We start from the raw sequence: 15,871 nt of genomic DNA on the forward strand, positions 1-15,871 counted from the left end.
GCTCTATGCTGACAGCTTGGAGCCTGGAGCCTGCTTCAGATTCTGTGTCTCCCCCTCTCTCTGCCCCTCCCATGCTCATGCTCTGTCTCTCACTGTTTCTCAATAATAAATAAACGTTAAAAAAATTAAAAAAGAGATTCCATTTTATGTATATACCACATCTTCTTTATCCATTCATCAATTGATGGACACTTGGGCTGTTTTCATAATTTGGCCACTGTACATGAAGTTCCTATAAATATAGGGGTCCATGTATCCCTTTGAATTAGTATTAAAAAATACCTTTTGGAAAAAAATGTTCTTTCTACCACTGGGCTCACAGCCAACTAGTTCCTCTCCCTAGAGACAATCAGTCTTACTCATTTTGTTTAAATCTTTTGATTTTATAATAAAAGTGTATACATTTTTGCCTGATTTACTGGACTAGTTTAGCATTACTAGATTTTTGTTGTCTTTTTATTTTATTTTATGACTTTGTGTGCCCACTAGTTCAAAAATACATATGACTTAGACCTTTCTAAAATGAACTTGATGTTTGAGATAAATTCAATCCATTTAGATACAAAAAGAAGAGAGAAAATTACCCAGTTTTTTCCGTCACCACTCAAAATTGCCAGGACTCTAGTCTTTTGAGACTGCTGCCTGGCTCCTGTTACCCCCAAAGTCTTCTCATTTTTTTGCCATTTTTGTTTTGACTTAATGTAATACTGTACTAATTACAAATCAAGTGAAGATGAAAGTGGTTGTGCCCTAATCTGAAATTTATATAATATTTTTATAATATACAATTATACAATTATTGCTAATTTCATTTATTTTACATTTGGTAGGTTATTGTCACATCATATTTCAGAAGACCTATGGAATCTATTTTAGAGGGTGCCTGGTGGCTCAGTAAGGTTAAGCGTCCAACTTCAGCTCAGGTCATGGTCTCATGCACGGCTCATGGGTTCAAGCCCCGCATTGGGCTCTGTGCTGACACCTCACAACCTGGACCCTGCCTCAGATGCTGTGTTTCCCTCATTCTCTTTGCCCCTCCTCCACTTGTACTCTGTCTCTCTCTCTCTTTCTCTCTTTTTCAAAAATAAATGAACATTAAACATTTTTTTTAATTACAAAAAGATGAAGATGTGATTTAAGAAGCAAATACTGTACTCAGTCTTTTCAGTATTAACTGAAATGGGTATTATTCAACATTTTAAATAATCAACAAATTCAGTCTTTGAAAGTATGTTTTGATGTGTTTATTTCCCTTCCCTTAGGAAGTATTTAAAGAAAGAATTGGTTATACACATATGTTTGAGGTTTTAAAATCCCTGGGTCAGCCACCGCTAGAACTACTTAAAGAACTTATGAATATGGTGAGTTTTTTTGCTGTATTAAACAAGTTCCATTATCTCCATATCCAAAATGGTTACTAACCTTTTGTCTTTTATGTTGCTTTATAGGCTGTAGAGGGTGACCACACTTCAGTTGGGATTTTGGGCATTAGTAATGTCCAGCCTCTCTTGCTTCTTATCCAGTGGCTTCCAGAGCTAGAATCCCATGATCTGCAAATCTTCATTTCTGATTGGCTGAAAAGAATTTGTTGTATTAATAGGCAGAGTCGAACTACTTGTGTCAATGCAAACATGGGAATTCACATCATTGAAACCCTTGGTTCCCATTCTTCCCTCCATCGAACTTGTGCTGAGAACTTGATTGCACTTCATGGTTCCTTGGGGAGTCAGTCAGTGAGCTCAGAAGAAATACGTCAGCTGCTAAGATTGCTGAGAGTGGATGAATCTGAGTATATTCACCCTTATACTACTCCTGTGACTCGAGCAATTCTGACAATGGCCCGAAAACAAAGTCTAGAAAGCGCACTGCAGTATTTTAATTTGTCACATAGTATGGCAGGAATCTCTGTGCCTTCCATACAGAAATGGCCAGGGTCTGCCTTTTCTTTCAATGCTTGGTTTTGCTTAGATCAGGATCAGTTGACTCTTGGCAATGCTAACAAAGGAGGAAAAAGAAAACAATTGTACAGGTACTGATACAAGTTATGGAATATAAATGAATACTGTCATAACAATATATGCTGTAATTCTCAAACAGGAAAAAGCTTTTCAAGCATCTAGTTTTTAAATGTACAACAGTTTAGCTGAAACCGCTTTATCCTTAGGGTGTACACAGTTTATAAGTGTTTTATCGCTTTCATGATATTGATTACATACATCAAATATTTTGCTGGGTCTTTGGTTAGTTTGGAAACAAAGTTCCTTCTTAAAAGTATGATAAAAGTGGAGAAAAAAGTGTAATAAATTTTAAAATGAATGGTGATCTCTATGTTCCATTAAAGGTGCTCTATATTTATATGAAGGATCACAAAACCTATGTTTATGTACATCCAAACTTAGTTACTTTGGTAACTGATAATTTTAAATAAATTTAATGCCTTGTGATTTTTAAGACATTTATTCATGCTTTCTGAATCCTATTTGAAAGAATTTTGAAATCTTCAAAATTTATCATTTTACTTTTGTTTGATAATGGAATTCCACTCTTCTGGCTACCTTTTATAATTTATTAAACCATTAAGCCCATAAAAGATTTAGGAATTACCATTGTTATGAGGTTGGACTGATGTGTGGCAATAGAATGTAAGCCACAGCATTATTGATAAAGATATTCATGATGATCTTACGGTTTTGTGTGTATTCAGTGATAAAACTGAACTGACTTCAAAAGTTCTGATAATATATATTTTTGTTAGCTTTTTTACAGGAAGTGGCATGGGTTTTGAAGCTTTTATTACCCATTCAGGTATGCTGGTTGTTGCAGTGTGCACAAAAAGAGAATATGCTGCAGTTATGCTTCCTGACCACAGTTTCTGTGATTCCCTCTGGGTAAGGTTTTAGGACATCACATTTAACTTTTTGGTTCTTTTCTCTAAAATCACACATTTGGTGAATGTACATCAGGAATTATCTCCTTTTTGAGCATTGATTACTTTTCACTTCATAATTCTGCTTATGTTGAAATTTATAAGGAAGTTAATAGCATTATCATCCTCATTATAAACTCAGCGATAATAATTTTTCTCCTAAAAAATTAAAAGTAAATATTTTCATTTCTTTCATGTTTTCTAGAATCAGATTTGGTTTAGGAATTCAATTTAAAATGAGAACATAAATTATTAATAGCAATGCATCTCTCTTGCTTTTCTTAAAGTATAAAATGCTTCTCATTAGGAAAATTGATTCTAAAGAATACTCAGACTTGGAAAATATAGGAAAGATACTTTGTAACAGTTGTGTATAAGTTGCTAGAACATATATAAATGCTTTTGTAGTACTACAGAAAAAATTGTCATTCACTCTTAAGAACAGAATTTTAACCAGCATTTAATTATGCTTAATCTCAATGTTCTGCTATTCACACAAACTAATTGAGTAATACTCTGAAAACATTTGTCATTCCAAAGATTTAATGTAATTTTAGTCTTTAAATGTATGCTTTACTTTACTAGCACAACATAACCATTGTTCACATGCCTGGAAAAAGACCCTTTGGTCAGAGCTTTGTCTATATCTATGACAACGGACAGCAGAAGGTCTCTGCCCCTCTCAGATTTCCTGCCATGAATGAAGTAAGCACACCTTATCTACTTGTTATGGGACCATGGGATTTTAAAATGTTTTGTATGTTCTAAGATATAGTAAGTTAATATTTAATACTGTTAGCCTATCATTATTAGATGAAGTTGGACAACATGTAATAAAGAAAAACAACTCAAAGAAGAAACAAATGTAATAAAAAACTTATGGGGAAAAAGACCTAAAATGGGAAAGCCAAAGAAATTTAATAGAGGAGAGCAAAGGATCATTTAATAAAGCCCTCCATGGGATGTCTGGGTAGCACAGTAGGTTAAGCGTCTCATTCTTGAGACTCTTGATTTTGGCTCAGATCATGGTCTCATGGTTCCTGGGGTTGAGCCTGGCAAGTGTGGAGCCTGCTTAGGATTCTCTCTCTCCTTCTCTTTGCCCCTCCCTTGCTAGTGTGTTCTCTCTCTCTCTCTCTCTCTCTCTCTCTCTCTCTCTCTCTCAAAATAAATTAAAAAACTTTAAAAAATTAAAAATAAATAAAATCTTTAGAAAAATAATAATAAGGCCCTCCCAAGTGTACAAAATACTTAGAGACTATTATGATGGTCTCTTTTCCATCCTCACTGAATTTGAAACAGTAATGAAGAAACTTTAAGCCTTTACATTGTAGTCAAATATAAGATGGAACTTATTGAGATGATTCTTAAAGAATATTGTAGCAGTGATTCACACGTCAGGGTTGTAGGATGTAAGCTTGGCAAATAGCACACTGATTTATTTTCAAAAATGTATTTGGGGAAAAGAATCAGAAATAAAAGCTGCAATTTGTAATAGCTCTGTTTAAAAAATCAAAAATAAAGATTGTTTACATATTGTATTAGAAATGGAAAAAATATTATTGTAAAAGTTCTTTGAGAATTCTTAGATAATTCTAAAAGAGCCTTTTTTGAAGGTAATGAAATCTGTTATTTCCCAGGTGCTTCTCTGATTCTAGTAGTTTCTTATTGATGTTCATCCTGATGCTCATTTTAGGATAGCCTGTAATTAGTGTTATTATACTAATGTGTAGTTCTGTTTATAAATTTTAAGGGAGAAAAGTAGTTTCCTTTATTTTAGAATATAGTAAAGTTGTTAAAGTTTTTAAAAATACTCATTAAAATTTCAAAACTTACAGAAGGATATAATGTGAGTTATAAAAGTAACACATCCAAATCCCATAGGCCAAAAGTAACATCTCTCATTGGCTTCTTATGTATGCACACACATGCACACATTATGATCCAATAAAATTAAAACTTACAATTTATTTTCCATCTATTTGTTTTTTTAATTTTATGTGCTGTTTTATTTTCAATCTGAAGATCGAGATATAATTAAAATGGTGTAATTTATTTTGTTTGTTTGTTTCTTAATTTTTAGCCTTTTATTTCCTGCTGCATTGGTTCAGCTGGGCAAAGAACCACCACTCCTCCACCATCCCAAATCCCAGATCCACCTTTTTCTTCCCCCATTATCCCTCATCGGACATCATTTGGTGGAATTCTGTCATCAGCCTCCTGGGGAGGAACACTTGAAAAATCAAAATTGATTACCAAATTGATATCAGCTGGAACTCAAGACAGTGAATGGGGATGTCCCACATCTCTGGAGGGCCAGCTAGGGTCTGTTATCATATTTTATGAAGGACTACAGCCTCCTCAGGTGAAGGCATTGTATTTAGCAGGTGAGCATGTACAGTCATACTGTTTAAACTTAGTTTGTTTTTTTTTTTTGCTGCCTACATATATTTGGAAGAATATATTTGATCTGAAGAGTGTATTTGTATTTGTAATGGAGGCTGAAAGGGAAGAAAAATCCCACTACATTCCCTGTCCGCCCACCCTCAATTGATTGGGATATTATTGACATAAAACATACGTAAGTTTAAGATGTACAGTGTAATGATTTGATAGACGTGTATATTACAAAATGATTGCCACAAGGTTATTTAGCACCTGCATCCCTCACATAATTATAGTGTTTTACATGTATGTTGATAATATTTAAGAACTGACCTGTGAGTTTGAGCCCCATATTGTGCTCTGTGCTGATGGTGTGGAGCCTACATGGGATTCTCTCTCTCCCTTTTTCTCTGCCCCGTCCATGCTCTCTCTCTCTCTCTCTCTCAAAATAAATAAATAAACTTAAAAAAAAAAAACAAAAAACATGGAATGGTCAATACTGTTTCCTCCTTTTACTGATGTAAGGTGGAACCTTGTTTAAATTTGCATTTCTTTTTTTTTTTTTTTTTGAGAATTTCATTTATATTAAGGTAAATTAAAGGGAGGTGACAACCAAATTCAATGTGCAATCCTAATTGGATCTTTTTTTTTTTTGTATTTTTTTTTCTATTTTTTTTTTTATATATGAAGTTTATTGACAAATTGGTTTCCATACAACACCCAGTGCTCATCCCAAAAGGTGCCTTCCTCAATACCCATCACCCACCCTCTCCTCCCTCCCACCCCCCATCAACCCTCAGTTTGTTCTCAGTTTTTAACGGTCTCTTATGCTTTGGCTCTCTCCCACTCTAACCTCTTTTTTTTTTTTTTTTTTTCCTTCCCCTCCCCCATGGGTTCCTGTTAAGTTTCTCAGGATCCACATAAGAGTGAAACCATATGGTATCTGTCTTTCTCTGTATGGCTTATTTCACTTAGCATCACGCTCTCCAGTTCCATCCACGTTGCTACAAAAGGCCCTATTTCATTTTTTCTCATTGCCACGTAGTATTCCATTGTGTATATAAACCACAATTTCTTTATCCATTCATCAGTTGATGGACATTTAGGCTCTTTCCGTAATTTGGCTATTGTTGAGAGTGCTGCTATGAACATTGGGGTACAAGTGGCCCTATGCATCAGTACTCCTGTATCCCTTGGATAAATTCCTAGCAGTGCTATTGCTGGGTCATAGGGTAGGTCTATTTTTAATTTTCTGAGGAACCTCCACACTGCTTTCCAGAGCGGCTGCACCAATTTGCATTCCCACCAACAGTGCAAGAGGGTTCCCGTTTCTCCACATCCTCTCCAGCATCTATAGTCTCCTGATTTGTTCATTTTGGCCACTCTGACTGGCGTGAGGTGATACCTGAGTGTGGTTTTGATTTGTATTTCCCTGATAAGGAGCGACGCTGAACATCTTTTCATGTGCCTGTTGGCCATCCGGATGTCTTCTTTAGAGAAGTGTCTATTCATGTTTTCTGCCCATTTCTTCACTGGGTTATTTGTTTTTCGGGTGTGGAGTTTGGTGAGCTCTTTATAGATTTTGGATACTAGCCCTTTGTCCGATATGTCATTTGCGAATATCTTTTCCCATTCCGTTGGTTGCCTTGTAGTTTTGTTGGTTGTTTCCTTTGCTGTGCAGAAGCTTTTTATCTTCATAAGGTCCCAGTAATTCACTTTTGCTTTTAATTCCCTTGCCTTTGGGGATGTGTCGAGTAAGAGATTGCTACGGCTGAGGTCAGAGAGGTCTTTTCCTGCTTTCTCCTCTAAGGTTTTGATGGTTTCCTGTCTCACATTTAGGTCCTTTATCCATTTTGAGTTTATTTTTGTGAATGGTGTGAGAAAGTGGTCTAGTTTCAACCTTCTGCATGTTGCTGTCCAGTTCTCCCAGCACCATTTGTTAAAGAGGCTGTCTTTTTTCCATTGGATGTTCTTTCCTGCTTTGTCAAAGATGAGTTGGCCATACGTTTGTGGGTCTAGTTCTGGGGTTTCTATTCTATTCCATTGGTCTGTGTGTCTGTTTTGTGCCAATACCATGCTGTCTTGATGATGACAGCTTTGTAGTAGAAGCTAAAGTCTGGGATTGTGATGCCTCCTGCTTTGGTCTTCTTCTTCAAAATTCCTTTGGCTATTCGGGGCCTTTTGTGGTTCCATATAAATTTTAGGATTGCTTGTTCTAGTTTTGAGAAGAATGCTGGTGCAGTTTTGATTGGGATTGCATTGAATGTGTAGATAGCTTTGGGTAGTATTGACATTTTGACAATATTTATTTTTCCAATCCATGAGCAGGGAATGTCTTTCCATTTCTTTAAATCTTCTTCAATTTCCTTCATAAGCTTTCTATAGTTTTCAGCATACAGATCCTTTACATCTTTGGTTAGATTTATTCCTAGGTATTTTATGCTTCTTGGTGCAATTGTGAATGGGATCAGTTTCTTTATTTGTCTTTCTGTTGCTTCATTGTTAGTGTATAAGAATGCAACTGATTTCTGTACATTGATTTTGTATCCTGCAACTTTGCTGAATTCCTGTATCAGTTCTAGCAGACTTTTGGTGTAGTCTATCGGATTTTCCATGTATAATATCATGTCATCTGCAAAAAGCGAAAGCTTGACTTCATCTTTGCCAATTTTGATGCCTTTGATTTCCTTTTGTTGTCTGATTGCTGATGCTAGAACTTCCAGCACTATGTTAAACAGCAGCGGTGAGAGTGGGCATCCTTGTCGTGTTCCTGATCTCAGGGAAGAAGCTCTCAGTTTTTCCCCGTTGAGGATGATGTTAGCTGTGGGCTTTTCATAAATGGCTTTTATGATCTTTAAGTATGTTCCTTCTATCCCGACTTTCTTGAGGGTTTTTATTAAGAAAGGGTGCTGGATTTTGTCAAAGGCCTTTTCTGCATCGATTGACAGGATCATGTGGTTCTCTTTTTTTTTGTTAATGTGATGTATCACGTTGATTGATTTGCGAATGTTGAACCAGCCCTGCATCCCAGGAATGAATCCCACTTGATCATGGTGAATAATTCTTTTTATATGCCGTTGAATTCGATTTGCTAGTATCTTGTTGAGAATTTTTGCATCCATATTCATCAGGCATATTGGCCTGTAGTTCTCTTTTTTTACTGGGTCTCTGTCTGGTTTAGGAATCAAAGTAATACTGGCTTCATAGAATGAGTCTGGAAGTTTTCCTTCCCTTTCTATTTCTTGGAATAGCTTGAGAAGGATAGGTATTATCTCTGCTTTAAACGTCTGGTAGAACTCCCCTGGGAAGCCATCTGGTCCTGGACTCTTATTGGTTGGGAGATTTTTGATAACCGATTCAATTTCTTCGCTGGTTATGGGTCTGTTCAAGCTTTCTGTTTCCTCCTGATTGAGTTTTGGAAGAGTGTGGGTGTTCAGGAATTTGTCCATTTCTTCCAGGTTGTCCAATTTGTTGGCATATAATTTTTCATAGTATTCCCTGATAATTGTTTGTATCTCTGAGGGATTGGTTGTAATAATTCCATTTTCATTCATGATTTTATCTATTTGGGTCATCTCCCTTGTCTTTTTGAGAAGCCTGGCTAGAGGTTTATCAATTTTGTTTATTTTTTCAAAAAACCAACTCTTGGTTTCATTGATCTGCTCTACAGTTTTTTTAGATTCTATATTGTTTATTTCTGCTCTGATCTTTATTATTTCTCTTCTTCTGCTGGGTTTAGGCTGCCTTTGCTGTTCTGCTTCTAGTTCCTTTAGGTGTGCTGTTAGATTTTGTATTTGGGATTTTTCTTGTTTCTTGAGATAGGCCTGGATTGCAATGTATTTTCCTCTCAGGACTGCCTTCGCTGCGTCCCAAAGCGTTTGGATTGTTGTATTTTCATTTTCGTTTGTTTCCTTATATTTTTTAATTTCTTCTCTAATTGCCTGGTTGACCCACTCATTCGTTAGTAGGGTGTTTTTTTAACCTCCATGCTTTTGGAGGTTTTCCAGACTTTTTTCTGTGGTTGATTTCAAGCTTCATAGCATTGTGGTCTGAAAGTATGCATGGTATAATTTCAATTCTTGTAAACTTATGAAGGGCTGTTTTGTGACCCAGTGTATGATCTATCTTGGAGAATGTTCCATGTGCACTCGAGAAGAAAGTATATTCTGTTGCTTTGGGATGTAGAGTTCTAAATATATCTGTCAAGTCCATCTGATCCAATGTCTCATTCAGGGCCCTTGTTTCTTTATTGACCGTGTGTCTAGATGATCTATCCATTTCTGTAAGTGGGGTGTTAAAGTCCCCTGCAATTACCACATTCTTATCAATAAGGTTGCTTATGTTTATGAGTAATTGTTTTATATATTTGGGGGCTCCAGTATTCGGCGCATAGACATTTATAATTGTTAGCTCTTCCTGATGGATAGACCCTGTAACTATTATATAATGTCCTTCTTCATCTCTTGTTACAGCCTTTAATTTAAAGTCTAGTTTGTCTGATATAAGTATGGCTACTCCAGCTTTCTTTTGGATTCCAGTAGCATGATAAATAGTTCTCCATCCCCTCACTCTCAATCTAAAGGTGTCCTCAGGTCTAAAATGAGTCTCTTGTAGACAGCAGATAGATGGGTCTTGTTTTTTCATCCATTCTGATACCCTGTGTCTTTTGGTTGGCGCATTTAATCCATTTACATTCAGTGTTATTATAGAAAGATACGGGTTTAGAGTCATTGTGATGTCTGTATGTTTTATGCTTGTAGTGATGTCTCTGGGACTTTATCTCACAGGGTCCCCCTTAGGATCTCTTGTAGGGCTGGTTTAGTGGTGACAAATTCCTTCAGTTTTTGTTTGTTTGGGAAGACCTTTATCTCTCCTTCTATTCTAAATGACAGACTTACTGGATAAAGGATTCTTGGCTGCATATTTTTTCTGTCTAGCACCCTGAAAATCTCGTGCTAATTCTTTCTGGCCTGCCAAGTTTCAAAAGAGAGATCAGTCACGAGTCTTATAGGTTTCCCTTTATATGTGAGGGCACGTTTACCCCTTGCTGCTTTCAGAATTTTCTCTTTATCCTTGTATTTTGCCAGTTTCACTATGATATGTCGTGCAGAAGATCGATTCAAGTTACGTCTGAAGGGAGTTCTCTGTGCCTCTTGGATTTCAATGCCTTTTTCCTTCCCCAGTTCAGGGAAGTTCTCAGCTATTATTTCTTCAAGTACCCCTTCAGCACCTTTCCCTCTCTCTTCCTCCTCTGGGATACCAATTATGCGTATATTATTTCTTTTTAGTGTATCAATTAGTTCTCTAATTTTCCCCTCATACTCCTGGATTTTTTTATCTCTCTTTTTCTCAGCTTCCTCTTTTTCCATAACTTTATCTTCTAGTTCCCCTATTCTCTCCTCTGCCTCTTCAAGCCGAGCTGTGGTGGTTTCCGTTTTGTTATGCATTTCATTTAAAGCGTTTTTCAGCTCCTCGTGACTGTTCCTTAGTCCCTTGATCTCTGTAGCAAGAGATTCTCTGCTGTCCTGTATACTGTTTTCAAGCCCAGCGATTAATTTTATGACTATTATTCTAAATTCACTTTCTGTTATATTATTTAAATCCTTTTTGATCAGCTCATTAGCTGTTGTTATTTCCTGGAGATTCTTCTGAGGGGAATTCTTCCGCTTGGTCATTTTGGATAGTCCCTGGCATGGTGAGGACCTGCAGGGCACTTCCCCTGTGCTGTGGTGTATAACTGGAGTTGGTGGGCGGGGCCGCAGTCAGACCTGATGTCTGCCCCCAGCCCACCGCTGGGGCCACAGTCAGACTGGTGTGTGCCTTCTCTTCCCCTCTCCTAGGGGCGGAATTCACTGTGGGGTGGTGTGGCCCGTCTGGGCTACTTGCACACTGCCAGGCTTGTGATGCTGGGGATCTGGCGTATTAGCTGGAGTGGGTAGGCAAGGTGCACAGGGGCAGGAGGGGCAGGCTTAGCTCGCTTCTCCTTAGGTGATCCACTTCAGGAGGGGCCCTGTGGCAGCCGGAAGGAGTCAGATCCGCTGCCGGAGGATTGGCTCCGCAGAAGCACAGAGTTGGGTGTTTGCGCGGAGCGAGCAAGTTCCCTGGCAGGAACTGGTTCTCTTTGGGATTTTGGCTGGGGGATGGGCGGGGGAGATGGCGCTGGCGAGCGCCTTTGTTCCCCACCAAACTGAGCTCTGTTGTCCGGGGGCTCAGCAGCTCTCCCTCCCTTTGTCCTCCAGCCTTCCCGCTTTCCGAGCAGAGCTGTTAACTTATGACCTCCCAGACGCTAAGTCGCGCTTGTTGTGGGAACACAGTCTGTCAGGCCCCTCCGCTTTTGCAAGCCAGACTTGGGGGCTCTGCTTGGCCGGCGAGCCGCCCCTCCGCCCCGGCTCCCTCCCGCCAGTCCGTGGAGCGCACACCGCCTCGCCGCCCTTCCTACCCTCTTCCGTGGACCTCTCGTCTGCGTTTGGCTCCGGCGACTCCATTCTGCAAATCCTCTGGCGGTTTTCTGGGTTATTTAGGCAGGTGTAGGTGGAATCTAAGTGATCAGCAGGACGTGCGGTGAGCCCAGCGTCCTCCTAAGCCGCCATCTTCCCTAATTGGATCTTAGATTGGGGGGCTTTTTTTTTTTTTAGTACTATTCATTTACTATTCAATTTCTGTGATATCTTTTCACATTGTTGGTTATTCTGCTATTTTTTCTTCTAAATTTAAATTACTTAACATTAGATAAATTAATAGGTAAATTTTGTTATATTTGATATTAGGTTTTTAATGCTGTATAAAATTTCCTTTCTATAGTGGAGATTGAACCACCCACAACTTTTCTAGGTTTTAGATGAATTGAAGGTGATACCAAAATGAAGTCCATTTTGGCTAGTATGGTTTAACTGTGTTGAATAGCTTGAAACAGCTTAATTTTATTTATTTATTTATTTATTTATTTATGTATTTATTTATTTATTTTAACAAGCTCTCTTTAATAAAAGGAAAAATAGAAAAACAACCAAATATGTACAATATTATCTGTCATTCTCGTTATTCATCTATTAAAATTGATGGCAATGTTGTATGTATAGTAATTTACAGAATTCATATTGTTAAATAACTTTAATTTTATTTATTTTTATTATTTTTTAAAAATTTACATCCAAGTTAGCATATAGTGCAATAATGATTTCAGGAGTAGAATCTAGTGATTCATCCCTATATGTAACAAACACCCACTGCTCATCCCAACAAGTGTCCTCCTTAATGTCCCTTGCCCATTTAGCCCATCCCTCCACCCACAACCCATCCAGCAGCCTTTAGTTTGTTCTCTGTATTTAAGAGTCTCTTATGTTTTGTCCCCCTCCTTGTTATTATATTACTTTTGTTTCCCTTCCCTTATGTTCATCTGTTTTGTATCTTAAATTGTTCATATGAGTGAAGTCATAGGGTATTTGTTTCTCTGACTAATCTCACTTAGCATAAACACGCTAGTTCCATCCATATTGTTGCATATGGTAAGATTTCATTCTTTTTGATTGCCGAGTAATACTCCATTATGTATATATACCACATCATCTTTATCCATTAATCTGTTGATGGACACTTGGGCTCTTTCCATACTTTGGTGCTGCCAGTGGCACAGCTATAAACATTGGGATGCATGTGCTCTTTTGAAACAGCACACCTGTATCCTTTGGATAAATACCTACTCGTGCAATTTCTGGGTTATAGGGTAGTTATATTTTTAATTTTTTGAGGAACCTCCATATTTTCCAGAGTGGTTGCACCAGTTTGCATTCCCACCAGCAATGCAAAAGGGTTCTTCTTTCTCCGCATCCTCACCAGCATCTGTTGTTGCCCAAGTTGTTAATTTTAGCCATTCTTACTGGTGTGAGGTGGTATCTCATTGTGGTTTTGATTTGTATTTCCCTGATGATGCATGACGTTGAGCATTTTTTTCATGTCTCTTGTTAGCTATCTGGATGTCTTTTTTTTTTTAATGTTTATTTATTTTTGAGACAAAGAGAGACAGAGCATGAACGGGGGAGGGTCAGAGAGAGAGGGAGACACAAAATCTGAAGCAGGCTCCAGGCTCTGAGCTGTCGGCACAGAGCCCGATGTGGGGCTCGAACTCACAGACCGTGAGATCATGACCTGAGCCGAAGTCAGCCGACTGAGCCACCAGGCGCCCGTATCTGGATGTCTTCTTTAGAAAAGTGTCTATTCATGTCTTTTGCCCATTTCTTCACTGGATTGCTTTTTTGTGTGTGTTGAGTTTGGTAAGTTCATTGTTGATTTTGGGTACTAACTCTTTATTTGATATGTCATTTGCAAATATCTTTTCCCATTCCTTCGGTTGCCTTTTAGTTTTGTTGATTGTTTCCTTTGCCATGCAGAAGCTTTTTATCTTGCTGAGATCCCAGTACTTCATTTTTGCTTTTGTTTCGCTTGCCTCTGGAGAACGTGTTGAGTAAGAAGTTGCTGCAGGAGAGGTCAAAAAGGTTTTTGCTTGCCTTCTCCTTGAGGATTTTGATGGTTTCCTGTCTTATATTGAGGTCTTTCATCCATTTTGAGTTTATTTTTGTGTATGGTGTAAGAAAGTGGTCCAGGTTCATTCTTTTTCATGTCGCTGTCCAGTTTTCCCATCACCATTTGTTGAAGAGACTGTCTTTATTCTATTGGATATTCTTTGCTCAAAGCTTAGTTGGCCATACGTTTGTGGGTCCATTTCTAAGTATTTTCTTCTGTTCCATTGACCTATATGTCTGTTTTTGTGCCAGTACCATACTGTCTTGATGATTACAGCTTTGTAATACATCTTGATGTCCAGAATTGTGATGCCTCCAGCTTTGGGGTTTTTGTTTTTTTTTTTTTTCAGGATTGCTTTGACTATTCGGGGTCTTTTCTGGTTCCATACAAATTTTAGGATTATTTGTTCTAGCTCTATGAAGAATACTGGTATTATTTTAATAGGGATTGCATTGAATATGTAGATTGCTTTGGGTAGTATTGACATTTTAACAATATTTGTTTCTTCCTGTCCAGGAACATGGAATATTTTTCCATTTTTTTGTGTCTTCTTCAATTTCTTTCATAAGCTTTGTATAGTTTTCAGTATGTAAGTTTTTCACCTCTTTGGTTAGGTTTATTTCTAGGTATTTTATGGTTTTTTGGTGAAATTGTAAGTGGGATCGATTCCGTGGTTTCACTTTCTGCTGTTTCATTATTGGTGCACTGATTTCTGTGCATTTTATATCCTGCCACTTTGCTGAATTCATGGATCAGTTTTAGCAGGTTTTTGATGGAATCTTTTGGGTTTTCCATATAGTGTCATGTCATCTGTGAAGAGTGAAAGTTTGACTTTCTCCTTGCCGATTTGGATGCCTTTTATTTCTTTGTGTTGTCTGATTGTTGATGCTAGAATTTCTAATACTATGTTGAATAACAGTGGTGAGAGTGGACATCCCTGTCTTGTTCCTGACCTTAGGGGGAAAGCTCTCAGTTTTTCCCCATTGAGGATATTAGTGGTGGGTCTTTTTTATGTGGCTTTTAGGATCTTGAGTTATAATCCTTCTATCCCTACTTCCTTGAGGGTTTTTATCAAGAAAGGATGCTGTATTTTGTCAAATGCTCTCTCTGCATCTATTGAGAGAATCATGTGGTTCTGTCCTTTCTTTTATTAGTATCATATATCTCTGATTTGTTTGCAGATACTGAACCAGCCCTGCATCCCATATAAATGCCACTTGATCATGGTGAATAATTATTTTAATGCATTATTGGATCCAGTTGGCTACTATCTTGTTGAGAATTTTTGCATCCATGTTTATCAGGGAAATTTATCTATAGTTCTGCCTTTTAGTGGGGTCTTTGCCTGGTTTTGAAATCAAGGTAATGCTGGCCTCATAGAATGAGTTTGGAAGTTCCTTCCATTTCTATTTTTTGGAACAGCTTCAAAAGAATAGAAGTTAACACTTCTTTAAATGTTTGGTAGAATTCCCTTGGAAAGCCATCTGGCTCTGGACCTTGTTTTTGGGGAGGTTTTTGATTACTAATTCTTTACTGGTTATCAGTCTGTTCAAATTCTCTATTTCTTCCTGTTTTCAGTTTTGGTAGTTTGTATTTTTCTAGGTATTTTCCGTTTCTTCCAGATTGCCCAATTTGTTGGAATATAATTGCTTATAATATTCTCTTATTATTGTTGGTATTTCTGCAGTATTGTTTGTGATCTCTCCTCTTTCATTTTTTATTTTATTTGGGTCATTTCCTTTTTCTTTTTGATCAGACTGGCTAGGGGTTAATCAATTTTGTTAATTCTTTCGAAGAACCAGCTCCTGGTTTCATTGATCTCTTCTGTTTTTTTTTTTATTTCAATAGAATTAATTTCTGCTCTAATCTTTATTATAATTTCCCATCTTCTGCTGGTTTGGGGTTTTATTTGCTGTTCTTTTTCCAGCTCTTTAAGGTGTAAGGTTAGGTTGTATATGTGAGACCTTTCTTCCTTCTTTAGGAAGGCCTGTATTGCTATATACTTCCCTCTTCTGTCCGCGTTTGCTGCATTCCAGAGGCTTT

At 37.6% G+C, this 15,871-nt stretch overlaps 1 protein-coding gene across 6 annotated transcripts in view; it reads left to right on the forward strand.

Annotated features, from left to right (window-relative positions):
• The window catches only part of NBEAL1 (neurobeachin like 1), a 180,000-nt gene that overhangs the window by 60,690 nt on the left and 103,439 nt on the right, over nt 1–15,871 (forward strand). For all 6 annotated transcript variants that reach the window (XM_045034302.1, XM_019838502.3, XM_045034301.1 and 3 more), the window contains 5 exons: nt 1,263–1,361; nt 1,449–2,029; nt 2,756–2,888; nt 3,512–3,631; nt 5,007–5,310. In XM_045034302.1, coding sequence (XP_044890237.1) covers nt 1,263–1,361; nt 1,449–2,029; nt 2,756–2,888; nt 3,512–3,631; nt 5,007–5,310 — 1,237 coding nt within the window. The remainder of the gene's footprint in view (nt 1–1,262; nt 1,362–1,448; nt 2,030–2,755; nt 2,889–3,511; nt 3,632–5,006; nt 5,311–15,871) is intronic.

This window comes from Felis catus, chromosome C1 (assembly GCF_018350175.1).
Source record: "Felis catus isolate Fca126 chromosome C1, F.catus_Fca126_mat1.0, whole genome shotgun sequence".
In the NCBI taxonomy this organism is placed as follows: domain Eukaryota; kingdom Metazoa; phylum Chordata; class Mammalia; order Carnivora; family Felidae; genus Felis; species Felis catus.